Source organism: Kogia breviceps, chromosome 7 (assembly GCF_026419965.1).
Source record: "Kogia breviceps isolate mKogBre1 chromosome 7, mKogBre1 haplotype 1, whole genome shotgun sequence".
NCBI lineage: Eukaryota > Metazoa > Chordata > Mammalia > Artiodactyla > Physeteridae > Kogia > Kogia breviceps.
This window is the reverse complement of record NC_081316.1, coordinates 107,784,250-107,804,718: the sequence shown is the minus strand read 5'-3', so window position 1 is coordinate 107,804,718 and position 20,469 is coordinate 107,784,250. Positions and strand designations below refer to the sequence as shown.

The window sequence follows — 20,469 nt, the reverse complement described above, 5'->3', positions numbered from 1 at the left end:
TTCAGTATAAATAAGAAGCCATACGGCATTTCAGGACCAACCCAAGGTAGCCTGGAGACTCACTTGTTGTGGGATCACCTTCCAGAGACAGCCAGCCGAAGGAGGAGCTAGCGTTGGAGATGTCAGAGAGCGTGCGGCGGGCCAGCACCGCGGGCACAGGTGGCTTGGGGACATCGTACCCGTCGTCTTCATTTTCTGATTCCTCGGGGCCAGTGTTGGCATGGGCTGTAGCCAAATTCCCTTCACCTAGAGAACAGTTTGTGCAGTTATCTTCTTTTTCCAACGTACTTCACCTTCTAACATTTCAGTACGGGGGCATCCGTTCATTCAAACATATACAGAATCAAATGGTCACCGAATAACCACTAGGGGCCAAACACCGTGTGGCCCTGTGCGTCGAGATACAAGAAACAGGGAAAATAAGATCTGCACCAATCCTGCAGCTCTACTTTTCTGAACATGTCAAAAGCTACCCTTGCCAAGGTTAACAGTCACTGATGTCCAAGACTCAAGCACCACTTTATAGCATGCATTCAACATTTTCACTTGCATTTCACCTTGGAAGATCAGCCAAAGGGCCCTGTTGTGTGTACTGCCTTCTTGAACTTTCAACTTGGTAAGCTAGTTAGTATGGGAATTGAGTATTCACCACCCCCACACACAAGAATTTCATCAGTGCTGAAAAGCAATGGGAATAAGAGGGAGCTAGCTGTCAGCACTGCCGATCCAGGCCATATAACACAAAGGCCTCCAGGCCCTGGAAGGATGAAAAACACAAAAGGAACTAGCTGTGTAAATGGGAAATAAAACAGAGGAGGTGTTTTTACTGCCATAGATCAAAGATATTTTGCAAAGAAAATTATTTACGAATATTCCTCTTAGGTCAAGTTCTCATTGGCCAAACGTTACAGGCTCATTCCTCCAGCACGTCAATGATTGTTAAAGTAGCAGAACGACTACTCACCAAAGGTGCCGCTCTCTGTGACAGACGGTGCCGCCTGGGACTGAATATTATACATTGCTTCGTATGTACAGCTATCGATCTGCTGGTTACAATCACAGGCTCTGGACCAGAAGGAAAGTAGCATAATGGTCTTCAGAAACAGAACTCTGTTATCTGCAAACTTATTAAGATATACCTATTCACAACTTCTCTAGACCCTGATTCTATCAAGAATCTCCATTCTCCTCTTGCCAGTATCACTAGTAAATATCAAAAGATTGACTCTTGTTACTAGTAGTAGCTGTGTATGTTTTTGGAATTACTGTGATGTTGAAGAAACATTAAGTGGAATTGCTTACAGCTAGCTGCAAGAAGCTTAAAACATTAGAGGTTACAAACATCTTTCTGCTTCATTTCTGGCTGGGTAATGCTATGTGCAGGCAGCAAGCCAAGCAGGTGAGTTGGTGTCAACTGAATTCCCAAATAGGACTGTTGTGAACCTACCGTGAACTCTGGGTTGTCTCCAGGGGCCACTTCACTTCTGGCTTTTGAAGTCCCACAGGCCTAGAGGAAGGAGTCATATACTCTGTGTCCTCCTCACTTTCACACTGCTCCCCAGGTGGCGGCTTTGGCACAGGAAGAGGTCTGGAAGATGAAGAATAAAAAACAGAAAAAGAAAACAAAAAGAATGAACTGTTTTGCAATTATTTGAAATAATTTGAAAATCATTATAGAAGAAATATACAACATCCTACGATGTTCAAGATACTCCTAGTGAAAAACAGCATATGTACAGCATGATTCCATACACACAAAACTGGCAATAAGCATCTTATATGTTGCTGATCACTGTCTGACTCTAGGTGGTAAGATTATGGATAACTTATTTCTTTAGCATCACTTATCTGTGTTTTCTAAATATTCTTATAATTAACACATACTATTTTCATAAAGAGAAAAGGATTATTAAAAGGGTAATCCAAAAATTTTAATTTTGTTGATGATGTTAATAAAAATATACAATTATACCTCTTACTCATTAAGCATTTTGGCAATACATACTTTAAAATATTCACATTCTTTTGTCACAGTAATTCTACCTTGGCTGCATCTCTGGCTATGTAAAAAGATGTTCACTGAAGCAAAGTTATTACAGTAAAAGCTTTTAAACAAAATAAATATACAACAACAGGGAATGATTAAATATATGATGTTACAGCCACATTACATAATAATATACAATAATTAAAAGTGAGGATTTTGGGGACTTCCCTGGTGGCACAGTGGATAAGACTGCACTCCCAACGCAGGGGGCCCACGTTCGATCCCTGGTCAGAGAATTAGATCCCACATGTATGCCACAACTAAGGAGTCCATGTGCCACCACTAAGGAGCCCGCGAGCTGCAACTAAGAAGGCTTGGAGCTGCAACTAAGGAGCCCACATGCTGCAACTAAGGAGCCCGCCCACTGCAACTAAGACCCCATGCAACCAAATAAATAAATAAATATTTAAATAATAATAATAAAGTGAGGATTTTGAAGAACTTTTTAACTGATAGGAAGAAATGCCCAAGATATAGTGCTAAGTTTTTAAAAAGGGGAAACATAAAGCTACGTCTTGATCTAAAACATATATACATTTTACATGTCTGTCTGTAGCTATGGCCAAGTAACAAGCACTGTCTAACCGTCTGCCTAGAACAGCTAGCTATAAAAGCTGGAAAATATGCAAAATAAAGAAGGCATTGGAGAGCAACCAGGCAGCCAATATTTGAGAGGCCAAGATTCCAGAGGCAAGGAGAATACACTGCAACAAGCCCCATATTAGGGGTTCTGAACTTGGGGTTTCAAGGTAGTGTCAAGAGACTGAGGAGAGAGGGATTGGAATTTGGGCCAAGGCACAAGGGGTCAAAAATCCTGGAGAAGGGAACAGTAGAGAAGTAGGTTTGAAATTCTGCCTGTAATTTTCCCCAGAGCTACTGCAAATCCTTAAACGACCTATGAGTAGGACTAGATTCTGAGAAACTAGGCAAAAAGTAGTAGTACTTTGGTTGTCTTGCCAAACTAGAGAGACAACGTCAGAGGTAACAGACATGGTCTTTAAAATAATTATAATTTATATGTTCCATTAAAACAGAGGATGGAGAATTTTATTAGAAAACTACAGAATAATTTTTTTTCAATTCACATGGAAATTCTAGGACCTAAAAACACAGTATCTGTAAATACAATGGATGGATTCTGGGGCAGATTAGAAACTGCAAAACAGAAGACTAGGGAACTGAAATATAGTAGAAACTATTCCGATTCAAGTAAAGAGAAGAAAAGGAATGGAAAACATGGAAATGAGCATAAGAGCTTTATGAGGTGTGGTGAAAAGGTTGAACTTTCAGGTAACTGGAGCCACAGAGCGAGAGGAGAAAAAGACTGCACTATTCAGTGTATTTTAAGAAATAGTGTACCCCTGAAACTAACACAACATTGTAAATCAATTATACTCCAATAAAAATTTTTTTAAAAAGAAAAAATAAATAGTGGCTGAGATTTCCTATGCTGAATTTTTCTTTCTTTTTTCTTCCTTTTCTTTTTTTTGGCCGTGCTACCCGGCTTGTGGGATTTTACTTCCCGACCAGGGATTGAACCTGGGCCCTCGGCAGTGAGGGCGCAGACTCCTAGCTACTGGACCACCATGGAATTCCCAGTGGCTGAGATTTTCTAAAACTGATTAAAACATCAAATGACAAAATCCATAACCTCTACAAACCTTAGAAGGATAAATATAAAGAAAACTATACAGATGCATTATAGTGAAACTGCTGGGATCCAAAGACAAAAAGGTCTTATAAGTAGTCAGAAAAAGGGCTTCACTGGTGGCACAGTGGTTGAGAATTCGCCTGCCAATGCAGGGGACATGGGTTCGAGCCCTGGTCTGGGAACATCCCACATGCTGCAGAACAACTAAGCCTGTACGCCACAACTACTGAGCCTGCGCTCTAGAACCTGCAAGCCACAACTACTGAAGCCTGTGCACCTAGAGCCTGTGCTCCACAATAAGAGAAGCCACCACAATGAGAAGCCCAGGCACCGCAACAAAGAGTAGCCCCCGCTCGCCACAACTAGAGAAAGCCCGTGTACAGCAACAAAGACCCAACGCAGCCAAAAATAAAATAATTTAAAAAAAAAAAGTAGTCAGAAAAAGAATCATACCCTTAAAGGAGCAACATTACGCCAATTTTCCAACAGAAACAATGAAAGTCAGAGGGCAGTGGGATGATATTTTTAAAGTGCTGAAAGAAAATAACTCCAGTTCAGAATACAGTTGACCTCTGAACAACATGTGCTTGAACTGAACAGATCCACTTTTACCCAGATTTTTCCCCATAAATAAATACTACAGTACTACATAATCCACAGTTGGCCGAATCTGCAGATGCAAAACTGTGGATACAGAGGGCCCACTGTAGTTATAACTGGATACTCCACTGCAGTGAGGGTCAGCGTCCCTAACCCCCAAGTTGTTCAAGGGTCAAGTGTACTATGTTTAGTGAAAATATCTTAAAAAAAATGAAAGTGAGGGCTTCCCTGGTGGCGTCAAGGGTCAAGTGTACTATGTTTAGTGAAAATATCTTAAAAAAAATGAAAGTGAGGGCTTTCCTGGTGGCGCAGTGGTTGAGAATCCGCCTGCTGATGCAGGGGACACGGGTTCGTGCCCCAGTCCGGAAAGATACCACATGCCCAGAGCAGCTGGGCCAGTGAGCCATGGCCGCTGAGCCTGCGCGTCCGGAGCCTGTGCTCCGCAATGGGAGAGGCCACAACAGTGAGAGGCCCACGTACCACAAAAACAAACAAACAAACAACAACAAATAAAAATGAAAGTGAAATAAAAGATATTTTAAGTCAAGCAAAATTTGAGAGAATCCATTAATAGAATATACACTAACACCCCCTCCTCTTTCTCTCCCCCCCACACCCTGTCTCTCTAAAGGAAGTTATTTGGGCAGAAGGAAAAAGATTCCAGGTGGACGTGTGGCAAAGCAGGAAGAAATGAGGAGTGCTACAGTATAAATATGTGGGAAATTTAAATGCCCAGAAAGTGTTAAGAGGGACTGATTCAAAGTAGACTCTAATGAGTCAAAGGTATATGTTGGAATCCCTAGGATAACTGTTAAAAGAGTATTAAGAGTGAAACAGTATAATAAAAAATACTTTAATCCCAAAGAAAGAAAGTAGAAAAAAATGAACACAGGAAAGATGGGGAAAATGGAGAAAAGAGTAGGAAGAAATATTCCAATTATTTTAAAACAAACAAAAAAATGCTAGACTGGATTTAGGGGGGAAAAAAGTCAAGAAGTATATACTACTTATGAGAAACATACCTTCAATGAGGACACAGAAAAGTTGAAAGTAAAAGGATGGAAAAAGATCATGTAAACACTACAAGAGAGCTGATGTGGCCATTTTAATATAAGTAAAAACAGACTAAGGCTGGTTAGAAGCAGAACTAGAAAGTAAATGTAATAATCAAAACAATTATCATTTAGTTGATAATTCTAAATTTCTACGTATCCTAATTACATATACTAAATACATATACAATACAAACAGATAGACCTAAAGGAAAAAAGAGAGACCCACAATTGTAGGGGGAGAATTTAACACACTTCTCTTGGTATTTGACAGAACATGTAGACTTAAAAAAAAATCAGCAGGAAGATAGTATAGTTGAATACAATTAACAAACAACACATACAGAATGCTGTGCCCAACAACTGCAGAATATACATTTTTATAAAATGAAGGTAGTAATATGTATGGAATTTACCATAAACTAGTCAATAAAGGTCTCAACAAATAGCACAAACTGAAATCACAGAGTATGGTTTCTGACCACACTGGAATGAAACTAGGAAGCAGTAACAGAAGAATAACCAGAAAATCTTCCAATGTTTGAAGATCAGGCAACACATAAATAACTGATGAGTCAAAGAAGAAATCACAAATGGAAAACCATATACTTTGAAGTGAATGATAATGAAAACAGGACATATCAAAATTTGTGGAATGCAGCTACAGCATCTGTTATGGACTGAATGTTTGTGTCCTCCCCAAAATTACTTTTGAGGCCCTAACCCCCAGTGTGGCTGTCTGTGGACATGGGGCCACATCTGAGGAAGTAATTAAGGTTGGATGAGGTCCTGAGGATGAGCCCCTGACTCAACTGAATTGGTGTCCTTAGAAGAAGAGACACCACAGAGCTTGCTGTCGCTCTCTATACCTCTGTGTGTGCATGTATCAAGGAAAGGCCATGTGAGGACGTAGTGAGAAGGTTATGCAAGCATGTAAGCCAGTAAAGGATTCCTCACTAGAAACCAAATATGCTGACATCCCAATCTTGGACTTCTAGCCTCCAGAACTATGAGAAAATTAAATTCTGCTGCTTAAGCTGCCCAGTCTGTAGATAGTATTTTGTTATGGCAGTCTGAGCAGATTAATACAGCATGCATCTCATGGAGCTAGAAAAATAACAAATAAAACCTAAAGGAAGTTGGAAGAATAAAATAAAGAGGAGAAAGCAATGAAACAAAAAGCAGATACTTAAGGAGGATTCTGGGAAGATGGTAAAAGTTGTCTGATGTAACTATTTTGGAACTCTAGAGTCTGTTGAAGGCTTGTTAACTTCCAGGTGAAGACTGGGAGGCTAAATTGCCGTTAATTTCAGCTCTTAGCATAGTGGCAGCTACCCATTCTCAACCCTGCCACATAGCAGGCAGCTGTGCAAATGTTCCTGGAGCAGCCTGCACACAGCTTGCAGGAGCCAGGGTGGCAAAAAGGACTCAGCCCTCCAAATATTGGGAATCTGTGTTGTGATCGCTGATTGCTGCTCCTGTTCACAGAGGTGCTGACAAAGGGGCATCAACCACTGTTGTTGCACCTCCCAGCATTGTTGTAAGCCCCTCCTGCTCTGGCTGAAGTGACTTCCATGAGATTTTAAAGGAAGATGTGGAGAAAATCAAGAAAACGATGTGTGAATAAAATGGAAGTATCAACAGAGACAGAAAACCTAAGAAGAAACAAAAAAGAAACTCTGGAACTGAAAAGTACAAGTGAAATGAAAAAAGTAAATCGTTAGAGGGATTCAAAGGCAGATTTGAGCAGTGAGAAGAAAGAATCAATGAACTTGAAAGACAGAACAATGAAAATTATCAAGGCTGAGGAACAAACAGAAAGAAAAAGTATTGAAGAAAACTGAACAGAGCCCAAGGGAGCTGTTGGACATAACACCACCAAAGGACCAACATATACATTGTGGGAGTCCCAGGAGAGAGAAAGAGAAAGGGGCAGAGAATATCTGAAGAAATAAGGGCCAAAAACTTCCCAAAATGATTAATATAAACATCCAAGAAGTTCAATAGACTCCAAGGAAAAGGAACTCAAAGAGACCCACATTTTCAAAAGACAAAGATAAAGAAAGAAGCAAAACATCACATACGAGGGATCCTCAGTAAGATTATGGGCAGACTTCTCATCAGAAATTTTAGAGGCCTGAAGACAGTGGGCCAATATATTCAAAGCGCTAAAAGAAAAAAAAGCTGTCAACCAAGAATCCTACACAGGCATACCTTGTTTTACTGCACTTCACAGATGGTGTTTTTTACAAATTGAAGATCTGTGGCAACCCTGTATCAAGCAAGTCTGCTGGCACCATTTTCCCAACAGCATTTGCTCACTTCAAGTCTCTGTGTCACACTTTGATAATTCTCAAAATATTTCAAGTTTTTTCATTATTATATTTTTTACAGTGATCTGTGATCAGTGATCTCTGATTTTACTACTGTAAAAATATGACTTGCTGAAGGCTTGGGTGACGGCTAGCATTTTTAGCAATAAAGTATTTTTAAATTAAGGTATGTACATATATATTTTTAGACATAATGTTACTACACACTTAAAACCACAATATCTCTGAGGTATACCTGTTATCTGGTAAAACTGTCTTTCAAAAGTGAGGGAGAAATAAAGACATTCCCAGATAAACAAAAGCTGAGGGAGTATGTGACCACTAGACCTGCCTTGAAAGAAATGCTCAAGTGAGTCCTGCCTGGTGAAATGAAGACACTAGACAGTAATTTCAAGCTGTATGGAGAAATAAAGACTTTAATAAGGGTAAGTACATGGACAATTATAAAAGCTAGTACTACTGTAACAATGGTTTGTAACTGTACCTTCTGTTTTTTTCCACATGATTTAAGACAGCAATACATTTAAAGGGAAAGTGTAAAAGCCACTATTACTGTAACTTTGGTTTGTAACTCCAAATCTCTTTTTTTGCATAATTTAAGAAAATAATGCATTTAAAAGAACTAGTTCATGAACTCATTTAAAAGAACTAGGGGCACACAATGTTTTTTGTTTTTTGTTTTTTGTGGTTTTTTTGCGGTATGCGGGCCTCTCACTGTTGTGGCCTCTCCCGTTGCGGAGCACAGGCTCCGGACGTGCAGGCGCAGCAGCCATGGCTCACGGGCCCAGCCGCTCCACGGCATGTGGGATCTTCCCGCACCGGGGCACGAACCGGTGTCCCCTGCATCAACAGGCGGACTCTCAACCATTGCGCCACCAGGGAAGCCCGGGGGCACACAATGTATAAAGATGTAATCTTGTGACCAACAACCAAAATGGGTGTGGTGGAGCTGTAAAGGAGAAGAGTTTTTGTATGCTATTGAAGTTAAGCTGGTATAAATTCAAATTACAGTGTTATAACTTTGGGATGTTAAATGTAATCCCTATGTTAACCACAAAGAAAATATCTATAGAATATACACAAAAGGAAATGAGAAAGGAACTTAAACATTTCACCACAAAAACCCAACTAAACACAGAAAACAGTAATGCAGGAAATAAGTAACAAAAAACTACAGGGCATACAGAAACCAAATAGCACAATGACAGAAGTCTCTCCTTATCAGTAATTGCTTTAAATATAAATGAGTTAAACTCTCCAATCAAAAGACAGAGACTGGCAGATTGGATTAAAACACACGATCCAATTATATGCTGTCTATAAGAGACTCTGATATTATACTAATATCAGACACAATAGACTTTAAATCAAAACAGGTTACAAGAGACAAAGAACATTAAATACACTAGAAGATTCAAAAATTATAAACATTTATACACTGAATGACAGTAAAATATATGAAGTAAAACCTGACAGAATTAAAGGGAGAAACAGACAGCTCTACAATAACAACTGGAGATTTCAATACGCCACTCATAATAATGGACAGAACAAGAGGACAGAAGATAAGTAAAGAAACAGAGGACTTGGGCTTCCCTGGTGGCGCAGTGATTAAGAATCCACCTGCCAATGCAGGGGACACAGGTTCAAGCCCTGGTCAGGGAAGATCCCACATGCAGTGGAGCAACAAAGTCTGTGTGCCACAACTACTGAGCCTGCACTCTAGAGCCCATGCTCCGCAACAATAGAAGCACCACAACGAGAAGCCTGCGCATTGCAGCGAAGAGTAGCCCCCACTCACCGCAACTAGAGTAATCAGCGTGCAGCAACGAAGACCCACATAGCCAAAAATTAAAAAAATTTTAAAAAAAAGAAACAGAGGACTTAAACAATACAATAAACCAATCAGATGTAACAGACAAATACGAAAAACTCTACCCAAAAATAACAGCACACACACTCTTCTCAAGTACACACGGGACACTTTCCAGATAGACAATATGTTAGGCCACAAATTAACTCTCAATAGATCTTAAAATATAGGTATCATACGAAGTATCTTCTCTGATTACAACAGATGAAGTTAGAAAATCGATAACAAAAGTGACACTGAAAATTCACAAAACTGTGGAAATTAAATGATACGTTTCTGAATAACTGTGTGGCTGAAACCACACTGACTCCATTTTGTGAGCTCCATCTTAGGTAGGCCTGCAGTCCCACCCCCTCCCCTCTGTGTGACTGATCTTTAGCCTACTCACAAGGAATACACCCAAGCCAGATAAGTTCCCTACAACTTTTACCTTTGCTTCATCTGATATGAAAACTAGAAGAATTCCTTTTGCTGACACAGATGGTTAATGGTCTGTGAGGAATAATGGCATGAGACCCCTGGGGGTGAGGAAAAACCCCCAGTTCCCATTGCCATGGACATGCTTCTCCTTTAGCACCAGATTCTATCTTTAGCTTTAGCCCCTCTAAATTCCCCTGTACCCCTTTCAGTGAAATGTATTACAGCTGCACATGCCTCTGGACAGCAGTCTGCCTGATACTGCCTGTATATAAGTTACCCACAATAAACTTCATGATTGTACTTTACGGAGTTGCTTGCTTTGTTTTTTGGTCTCAAACTTTCTTCTCGTTTTGGGGGATATTATTCATTATCCCCACCTTCAAACAATAACCAATGGATCAAATAAGAAATTACAAGAGATATTACAAAATATTTAAAGATGAATGAAAATGAAAACACAGCAAACCAAAACTTATGGGGAGCAGCAAAAAGCAGTGCTAAGGGGGGAAATTTATAGCTATAAATGCTTACATTAAAAAATAAGATCTCAAATCAATAATCTAACTTTACAACTTAAGGAACCAGAAAAACAAACAACAAACCCTAGGCTAGAAAAGAAATAGGAAAGAAATAATATAGATCAGAACAGAGATAAATAAAATAGAGGACAGAAAAACAAGAGAAAATGGTTCTTCAAAAATATCAACAAGGGCTTCCCTGGTGGCGCAGTGGTTGAGAATCCGCCTGCCGATGCAGGAGACACGGGTTCGTGCCCTGGTCCGGGAAGATCCCACGTGCCGCGGAGCAACTAAGCCCGTGAGCCATGGCCGCTGAGCCTGTGCGTCCGGAGCCTGTGCTCCGCAACGGGAGAGGCCACAACAGTGAGAGGCCCGCATACCGCAAAAAAAAAAAAAAAAAAATCAACAAAACCGACAAACTTTATCTAGATGGACTAAGAAAAAAGAGACAAGACTCAAATTACTAAAATCAAAATGAAAGTGGGGACATTACTACTGATTATACATATATAAAAAGGATAAGAGAGTGTTACGAATAACTGTACACCAAAAAATTACATAATCTAGATGAGATACACAAATTCCTAGAGACACAGACTTACCAAGAATAAATCATAAAGAAATAGAAAATCTGAATAGGAACTTCCCTGGTGGCACAGTGGTTAAGAATCTGCCTGCCAATGCAGGGGACACGGGTTCGATCCCTGGTCTGAGAAGATCCCACATGCCATGAAGCAACTAAGCCTGTGTGCCACAACTACTGAGCCTGAGCCCTAGAGCCCTTGCTCCACAACAAGAGAAGCCACCGCAATGAGAAGCATGCGCACTGCAACGAAGAGTAGCCCCCGCTCACCAAAACTAGAGGAAGCCTGTGCACAGCAACGGAAACCCAGCGCAGCCAAAAATAAACAAATAAAATAAATTAGAAAAAAAAATCTGAATAGACCTATAACTAGTAAGGAGACTGAATCAGTAATCAAAAAATCTCCCAACAACAACAAAAAAAGCCCTAGACCTGACAGCTTCGCTGGTGAATTCTACCAAACATTTAATGACAAACTAATACCAAACCTTCTCAAACTTCTCCAAAATTGAAGAGGGTACACTTCCTAACCCATTCCATGAGGCCAGCATAACCATGATACAAAGCCAGACAAAGACATTACAAGAAAAGAATACTACAGACCAATATCCCTTATGAACACTGATTCAAAAGTCCTCAACAGAATGCTAGCAAAAAGAATTCAGCAGCATATTAAAGATTATATACAATGAACGACCAAGTGTGATTTATACCTAGACTACAAGAATGGTTAAATATATGAAAATTGATCAATATAATACACCACATCAACAAAGGAAAAAATACCACATGATCATCTCATTGATGCAGAAAAAGCATCTGAAAAAACTTAACACCGTTTTACGATAAAAATACTCAACAAAATAGATAGAAGGAATGTACCTCAATATAGTAAAAGCCATATATGAAAAACCCATAGCCAACACCATACTCAACAGTGAAAGACTGAAAGCTTTTCCTGTAAGATCGGAAACAAGGCAAGGATGCCCACTTTAACCATTTCTGTTCAGCACAGTACTGGAAGTTCTAGCCAAATCAATTACGCAATAAAATGAAATAAAAGGCATCCAAATTGGAAAGGAAGAAGTAAAATTATCTCCATTTTTGCAGATGATGCAATCTAATATGTAGAATACCCTAAAGACTCAACAAAAAAGCTGTTAGAACTAATAAATCAACTCAGCAAGGTAGCACGATACAAAGTCAACACACAAAAATCAGTTGCATTTCTATACATAAACAATAAACAACTTGGAAACGAAATTTCAAAAACAATTCCATTCGTAATGGCATCAAAAAGAAGAAAACACTTAGGAATTAACTTAACCAAAGAGGTGAAAGACTTGCACAATAAAAATTACAAAACACCAATGAAAGAGATTAAAGAAGACAAATAAACAGAAACACATTCCATGTTAGACTTAATAATGTTAAGATGTTAGTACTACCCTAAGTGACCTACATATTAAATGCAATCCCTATCAAAATCCCAGCAACATTTTTCGCACAAATAGGAAAACTCGGGACTTCTCTGGCAGTCCAGTGGGTAAGACTTTGCCTTCCAATGCAGTGAGTGCGGGTTCAATCCCTGGTTAGGGAACTATGATCCCACGTGCCTCACGGCCAAAAAAACCAAACCCCAAAACATAAAACAGAAGCAATATTGTAACAAATTCAATAGATTTTAAAAATGGTCCAGGGACTTCCCTGGTGGTGCAGTGGTTAAGAATCGCCTGCCAATGCAGGGGACACGGGTTTGAGCCCTGGTCCGGGAAGATGCCACATGCCGCGGAGCAACTAAGCCCGTGAGCCACAACTACTGAGCCTGCGCTCTAGAGCCCGTGCTCCGCAACAAGAGAAGCCACCGCAATGAGAAGCCCACACACCACAACGAAGAATAGCCCCCACTCGCCACAACTAGAGAAAGCCTGCACACAGCAATGAAGAACCAATGCTGCCAAAAATAAATAAATAAAATAAAATAAATTAAGAAAAAAAAGAGTGTGGTGTTGGCATAAAGACAGACACACAGACTGATGGAATAGAGTGGAAAGCCTAGAAGTATCAATAAATCCTCACATATATGGTCAAATGATTGCTGCTGACCTTTTTGTTGTTGTTTTTTGTTTTTGGCCACATCACGAAAGTGTCCCAGTTGGCTTTTTTTTTTTTTTTTTTTTTTTTGTGGTAGGCAGGCCTCTCACTGTTGTGGTCTCTCCCTTTGCGGAGCACAGGCTCCGGACACGCAGGCTCAGCAGCCATGGCTCACGGGCCCAGCCGCTCCGCGGCATGTGGGATCTTCCCGGACTGGGGCACGAACCCGTGTCCCCTGCATCGGCAGGTGGATTCTCAACCACTGCGCCACCAGGGAAGTCCCCCAGTTGGCTTTTTAAAAAAATTTCTTTTAGGGACTTCCCTGGTGGTCCAGTGGTTAAGACTCCATGCTCCTAATGCACGGGGCCCGGGTTCAATCCCTGGTCAGGGAACTAGATCCCATGTACCGCAACTAAGACCCAGTGCAGCCAAATAAATAAATATTTAAAAAACAAAAAACAAAACCCAACCAAAATTGCTTCTTCGAAAAGAGTAATAAAATTGATGAGCCCCAGCAAGACTGATCTATGTACACATACACAGAGAAAATAATGGAAAGAAACAGTCCAAAACATGATAATTTTTACATAATGGAAATACAGGTTAATTTAAATTTTCTTCTTTATACTCTTCTGGGTTTTCTAAATTTTCTACAAATAAGTTGTTTAAAAGTTATCAACTCTCCTGTATGAAATATAATTTTAGTAAACTTACCTGGCAGCCAGAGAATAAATGGCATTGGCAGATACAGAAGGTTTGATTTTGGGATGCTCACACTCTGGACCTGTTAATGGGCTGCTATTCATATTCTGGAAAGAAAAGCGTTAAAAAAGAACCTTCTTAATACAGCTAAGTATCTCCTCTTACTTATTTAATCTATTCAAAATAACAGGAACAATCATACAGACACAGACCTCATCCCCAATGCCATGCTCAAGGATTATTATATGTGACAAAAGTATAGTTGAAAGTTCAAATGTAAGGGTTAGGGAGACAGTTCTAAAAAGAGCCAAGGAAATGGGTTTCTTTTGTTGTTGTTTTGGTTCTAGAAAGATTTGAGGAAACTGGCTGTCTGCACAAATACCATTCTAGCTTTACAAATCTATACATCTTTTGGGCTTCCCTGGTGGCACAGTGGTTGAGAATCCGACTGCCGATGCAGGGGACATGGGTTCGTGCCCCAGTCCGGGAAGATGCCACATGCCGCGGAGCGGCTGGGCCCGTGAGCCCTGACCGCTGAGCCTGCGCGTCTGGAGCCTGTGCTCCGCAACGGGAGAGGCCACAACAGTGAGAGGCCCGCGTACCACAAAAAAAAAAAAGAAAAAAAAAAATCTATACATCTTTCTATACTGATGCCACCATAAAGTCAAACCTAATCCACTCTCACTAATTAGACTGCCTATCACATAAATGCCACTTAAATGCTAAGTCACCCTCCCCTTTCCCTTTCAACCAAGAAAGACATAGTTCATTTAAGGACCACAGCATTTCTCAACTTCACCCTCCAATTCCATCTTTTTCTTGGATTTCTAACTACCTACTGGACAATTAATTCTTCCTTCAATGGCTCATCTCAAATCAGCATGTCTGTCGCTAGTTAGCCAGGTTCAAAACCTCTGGGGTGTGTGCATGTCTATATGTGTGTGTATGCGATCTTTCATCCTTTTTTCCACCCACTGACTGCTTTCAAGCCTTTCTGGGTCTTTGTTTCATGCTCCCTAAAGTCTCGACCTAAACCGGCTCCCCCTCCTGCTCCTAGACCAGGATTCTTCCCCTCGTTTACCCAGTACCAGCTATAGGAGACCCCTTTGTTATTCCTCATATAGACTCTCCCAAACTCACTTGCTTTTCCCTCCCCCTCATCCCCCATTGCTCCAGGTCACTCCCCACACAACTCCAGGTCTTTGCTCAGAATTGTACCCCATCCCTCCATGTACCTGCCCCATCCCAACTTTCCCTATACCTTGTTTTTACCCTATTTTTCTTCACAGCATTCGTCGGCATCCACTATCTTACATGTTTTGTAACTTATCTTGTTTATTTTCCATCTTTCCTCCCGGTGGAATGTTAACTTTGTGAGGGCAAACTTTTTTGCTGAGTGCATAAACGAACCAACAAAAGGAATATACCTCTCCCAACCCCCGTTCTGGACCCATTATCTCATGCTTATCCAATGGACTGCTAACCTCCCTTTTTTCAATCTATTCTCTTTCCAATCCATTCTGCGTACTACTCCTAGATTCCTCTCTTTTTTTTTTAGATTCCTCTCTTTAAGCCATCATTTTGGTCACGTCACTCCACTAATTTAATCTTCACGTACTCTTCATTTGTACCAAATAAATTCCAATTCTTTTGGGAGGGGGTATACAAACTGCTCTAATCTAGCAGCAATGCTCCTTTCTAGCCCTTTTTCCTACTCCGATACACAAAATTTCTGTTTCTCTCAAATTAAACTACTTCTTATCCCACAGTACATCTTGAGCATTTCTGTCACTGTAGGTCTATTTAAAAACTGTATCCACTTTGGAAAGAATACTTCAAATTCAGATGCCACTCTTTCCATAAACCCTCATGATTGCTCTATCTAGAAATAATCTCTCCTTTCTTTAAAACTGAAGTGTTTTCTATTTATACTACTCACGGCATACACACACAGAAACACATTTATTGCATTAACAAACCTATTAACATATACACTTCTTGAGGGTAGGGATTAATATTATCCCTGAATCCTGTACGAAACATACCACAAAACTGACCCATTCAATGTCATCCACGAATGCGTGTTATTAAGATAAATAGTTTCAAAATCAGGACTCACCATGGAGGTATCCAGACTGAATGTGCTTCCGAGCCTAGGCACATCGGTTCTGGATTCCATTTGTGAGGGCAAGGAAAACGGAAGTGAGTGCCGGTTGGTTAATTCTCTCCCTGTCCAGGGGTCACTAGGGTTTGGGGCAACTACTGGTACTTTGGGGATTGGCCGAGGCAGCCATGACGCTTCTCCAGCGCGGCCAGAGGGGACAGGGGGCAGTTTGTCTCTGGACGGACAGTCGCCTGGTGTACAAGGCAAGGGGCGTCTCTGAGGCCGGGTTTCTGCTCCACCAGAATACGGCCGGTCTGGAGGGGGTGGTGGTGGAAGATCTCGAAGAGTGGGAGGTATTGGTAATGGTTTGTCCTTATGAAGGGAGCCAGAAGGAGCCTGTGGAAGCATGATGCAAGCAATCAATCAAACCCCACTAATCCACAACAAAGAATCAGAAAATGCAGAAATGGATAATGCTTTACCTTAGAAGCAGTTCCAAGACCAGAAGCACTTGAAGGAATAGATATTCGCTGTTGTAGAAGGTCAAGTCGTGGTGGCACTGGGGGAAGGGAAGCTTGTGGGGCCATGGAGAATGGAGAAGGAGGTCGTTCCACCTAACACACAAAAAAATTTCCTAATAGGTTATTCTTGTCTGGAGGAGCGGCATCTCTCAACTCCTCCGAAAGATGTACACAAGTACTACATGAACACAGAATATACCAATGAGCCTGACTTTGGCTTAAGGTAGCGCTTCCTGAATTATTTCTAAGTCACCAGAAGAGGGCGCTCTCAATCACAGAAATAACATGCAAATGCAAGCTACCGGCAAAATGTACTATCTAGAAAAGGCTGTGCTACATAAAAAGCTTCCTAGCTTATAATTTTAGAAAACTTTACAATTTCCCATATTTTCCTCTTCAGAAAAAGAAAAAGTCTTTTCAAGATTAAAAACAGAAAACCATATTAAAAGAAAGGGGCATACATTAACCTCTCAGCAAATCACCTAGGGAAATAATGATTAAGGGGCAGAATGAGGAAAGAAATCAAAGTTAATAAATTCTCCATGGGTTATTATGATTAAGAGAAAAAAACAGATTTATAAGAGAAAATGATCAATGGTATTACTAAAGAGCATCTTTAGTTCTTCCAAAGAAATGTTATTTCAATTCAGTAATTAAAAGGGATAATTTTTTTTTGTCAATTTGTATTCTAAAAATTGAGGTGCCAAATCAAAAGCAACAAATAAATGTATAACCTTTTCCATTTCCCTGCCTACAGCAGGGTGACGAGTAGCTGATAAGATTGTCCAAGTAAGCTGTCAAGAGATATACAAGCATTTATACAAAATACTAATTCACATTTGCATTCCCTAAAAGCAAAATAGATGGAAAGTAGGCAAATATGTATTACAAGAAGTTATGTAACGTGACAGAGAAACAACCATCCCCATACTGAGTCCTATCATTAATGCTGGGAGGTGAATGAGGGAAAAAAAGGCTGCATCATCAGCTACTTGCTTTTACTCATGCTTAAGAGAACAGACTCCATGTCAATGCAGCATTAGCAGCTAAACACCTCAGGGGTTAAGGAAGTGAAAAGTTATTAGTCAAACTAACTCTCACTTCATCATCAATATCTAGTCACTGTATCTTGTTGATTTTTCCATAAAATAATCTCATATCTATATCTTCCTTTTCATTCTCCTTACCAACCTCAGACCTGATTTATTAAAACCCCCTTCTAATTCTCCCAACTTCTAGTTTCTTATCTCACCAAATCATTTTGCTCACCATTACCAGCTTAACCATCCTTAAATACTCACTAGTTCAAAAACCATCCATCAGTAACTTCCACTTTCCCATGTCACAAAATGTCACTTTCCTGCCTGGCTTTCTCAGGTCTCTCTAATTTGGTCTCCCTAACCAACAGCATTTTCCATAACGCCCTGTGTTGGAATTCCTACCTCCTTAACTTTGTTCAAGTTGTTCCTCAATTTGGAAGGTCCTCTCTGCCTGTTTTGATCCCTCCCACCATCCATCCCTCCTTCTCATTCCTAAAGGGCAGACGATTGAGCTAATCATATTCTTCAATTCATGTTTCAATATCATAACTGACTCATGAGATGTTCTTTTATCTCAACATACAATAAAGTTCCAGAAAAGGATAAAAGCACATATGGGGAAGAAATTATCAAAGACATAATACAAGACTATTTCTAAGACCTAAGGGCCATAAATATCCATATAGAAAGCGTTCACTGCATAGCTAGCCCAAAATAAGAAAAGAAAACTAATAACCAATCAACCAACCAACAAAACACTTAAATTTTCAGGGAATCAAGGATAAGGAAAATATCCTAAAGGCTTCTGAGGATAGAGGGAAAGGGGGTACTAAAGAGCAAAAATACACTAGAAACTAGAAGTCACTGAGGCTGTAACAATTCATAGAGCTGAATTTTTTTTCAACCTAGAATTCTGTACCTAGTCAGTTTGAGGGTTGAATAGAGACATTTTAAGATATCAAACGTCTCAGAAATTTCACCTCACCTTTTCACAGAAAGCTATTTTGAGGGCATACTCCACCCAAACAAGGAAGTTAAAGCAAGAAACATAAAAACATGGGAGTTAAGAAATAGGCACTCCAACACAAAGAAGAGGCAATGAAGTCCCACGATGACGTGAGGCGAGACACCTCAGGGGGACCTGGAATGCAGCACACCCAGAGAAAAACCAGTCCAGACTGGAGCCAAAACACGGCAGACTCTCATATATTAGTATACTATATTACGTAATATCTACTATATTAATATGTTAATAGAATTTACTCCACAGAAAATCATATCAAGAGGATGTTTGGTAAGACGTGGTAGTGACAGGTACAAACTGAACACTAAGGAAATAAAAGCAAATCAATTATTTCAGAAAAGCAGAAGGTTGTAAAAGAAAGCAAAAGTAATTATCAACACCTTATAGTATATATATTACTTGATACAATAGGGAGCAAAAATCACTTAAACACTAAATACTGACAGAACCAAAAAACATTCAAATTAACTATAGTCAGGAGATAGGGAGTAGGAAGGAGGGAGATAAGACATTTAAATCCTTTTCTAAACAGATAACTAATATTGCAGAATCAAGAGAAAGCAGTATAGTATATGGTTAAGGAACAGCTTTAAGAACCGAAAAACCTAAATGGGACACAGGAGTTAGAGGGGGTAGAAGCAGGGAACTGACATTTCTGTAAGCCTTCTAGCAATTCTTTTAAACTTAAAAAAAAAAAAATCCAAGTGCACTGATCACATGGATTTTTTTAAAAAGTATTCACTATTTTAAAAACAAATCAAAACGAAACAAACAGCAAAAAGCAACAACAAGCTACTAGGATGTGACGAAACAGGCACTCTCATAGTCTCATATACTTTGGGAGTGACTTTAGGACTAAAAATTAGGAACAAATTTTAATGTCAATCCAAAAAAAGTTGATACTTTTATTCCAGTATTTTATTCATACAAAGTAGATAATGAACTGTAAGGTACAAAGAATAATAAAAGATGAAACACCCACGTAGATCCTACCATTCAGCTAAGAAATGAAACACCATGGCTTTCTGAAATTCCCATGTGCCCCACCACTAATTATATCCCTCTCCTCTCTCAAAGAGTTTAAATGGACATACTCTAATCTAGCAATTCCACTATTAGAAATTTACCCTACAGACAGACTTGCAAAAGAATGTCCATATGTATAAGCCTGGAAACAACAGGAATGTCCATTAAGAAGAGACTAAATGAATTACAGAATAGCCAAGTGCAAAACAATATATGAAGCTGTTTTTTTTCTACTTGAATTTTTACAGTATGCATTTATTATTTTTATTTAAATGAGTAAATTTTATCTCATTTTTATATATTAGCTACAGAAAAAACTTAATTTTCTTCTTTCCTCTAAAGTCCTATAGCACTTAGACTGTGTACCCAACAATTTAGAATAATGTGCACTGTCTGGCTTGTATTAAATAGTGTTTCACCTGTATATATATTTTCTTCCCAAATAAAACTACTATCTCCTTTTGGGCCTTTGTCTTAGGTTTCTTATTCCATATAGCACTCAAGAGAGCTACTTAACTAGCACAATAAACAACTTGCAAAAGTAATATGTGTTAACTGTGAAAAATTCAAACATACCATAAAATGAAAGTCCTCTGATCTTGTCGCCTCAGAAATAAGAGTAATGTGATGTGTATTCATCCAATTTTCCCCCCATGCATGTTAAAATAATTCTTTTGCAACTAAATAATTTTAACAGAAATAAGGTGATATTATATATAATATACAGCTGTTTTTTTAATTTAATGCACATTGACAGCTTTCCACTTAAGTATATGTAAACTGAATTCATTCTGCAGAGCATTCTGTTATATGGACTGCAGTAGACAGAATAATGATCATGGTCCCCTCTCCCACAGGAAGATGTTCATGCCCTAAAACCT

General features: G+C 39.5%; 1 protein-coding gene across 1 annotated transcript in view; it reads right to left on the bottom strand.

The window, feature by feature from the left end:
* CBL (Cbl proto-oncogene) overlaps positions 1-20,469 on the bottom strand; it is an 85,117-nt gene that overhangs the window by 2,362 nt on the left and 62,286 nt on the right. Inside the window, exons 10-15 of the mRNA XM_059070603.2 lie at positions 16,460-16,591; positions 15,993-16,373; positions 13,886-13,980; positions 1,448-1,588; positions 965-1,065; positions 64-246 (exon numbers count right to left, since the gene is read on the bottom strand). Coding sequence (XP_058926586.1) covers positions 64-246; positions 965-1,065; positions 1,448-1,588; positions 13,886-13,980; positions 15,993-16,373; positions 16,460-16,591 — 1,033 coding nt within the window. The remainder of the gene's footprint in view (positions 1-63; positions 247-964; positions 1,066-1,447; positions 1,589-13,885; positions 13,981-15,992; positions 16,374-16,459; positions 16,592-20,469) is intronic.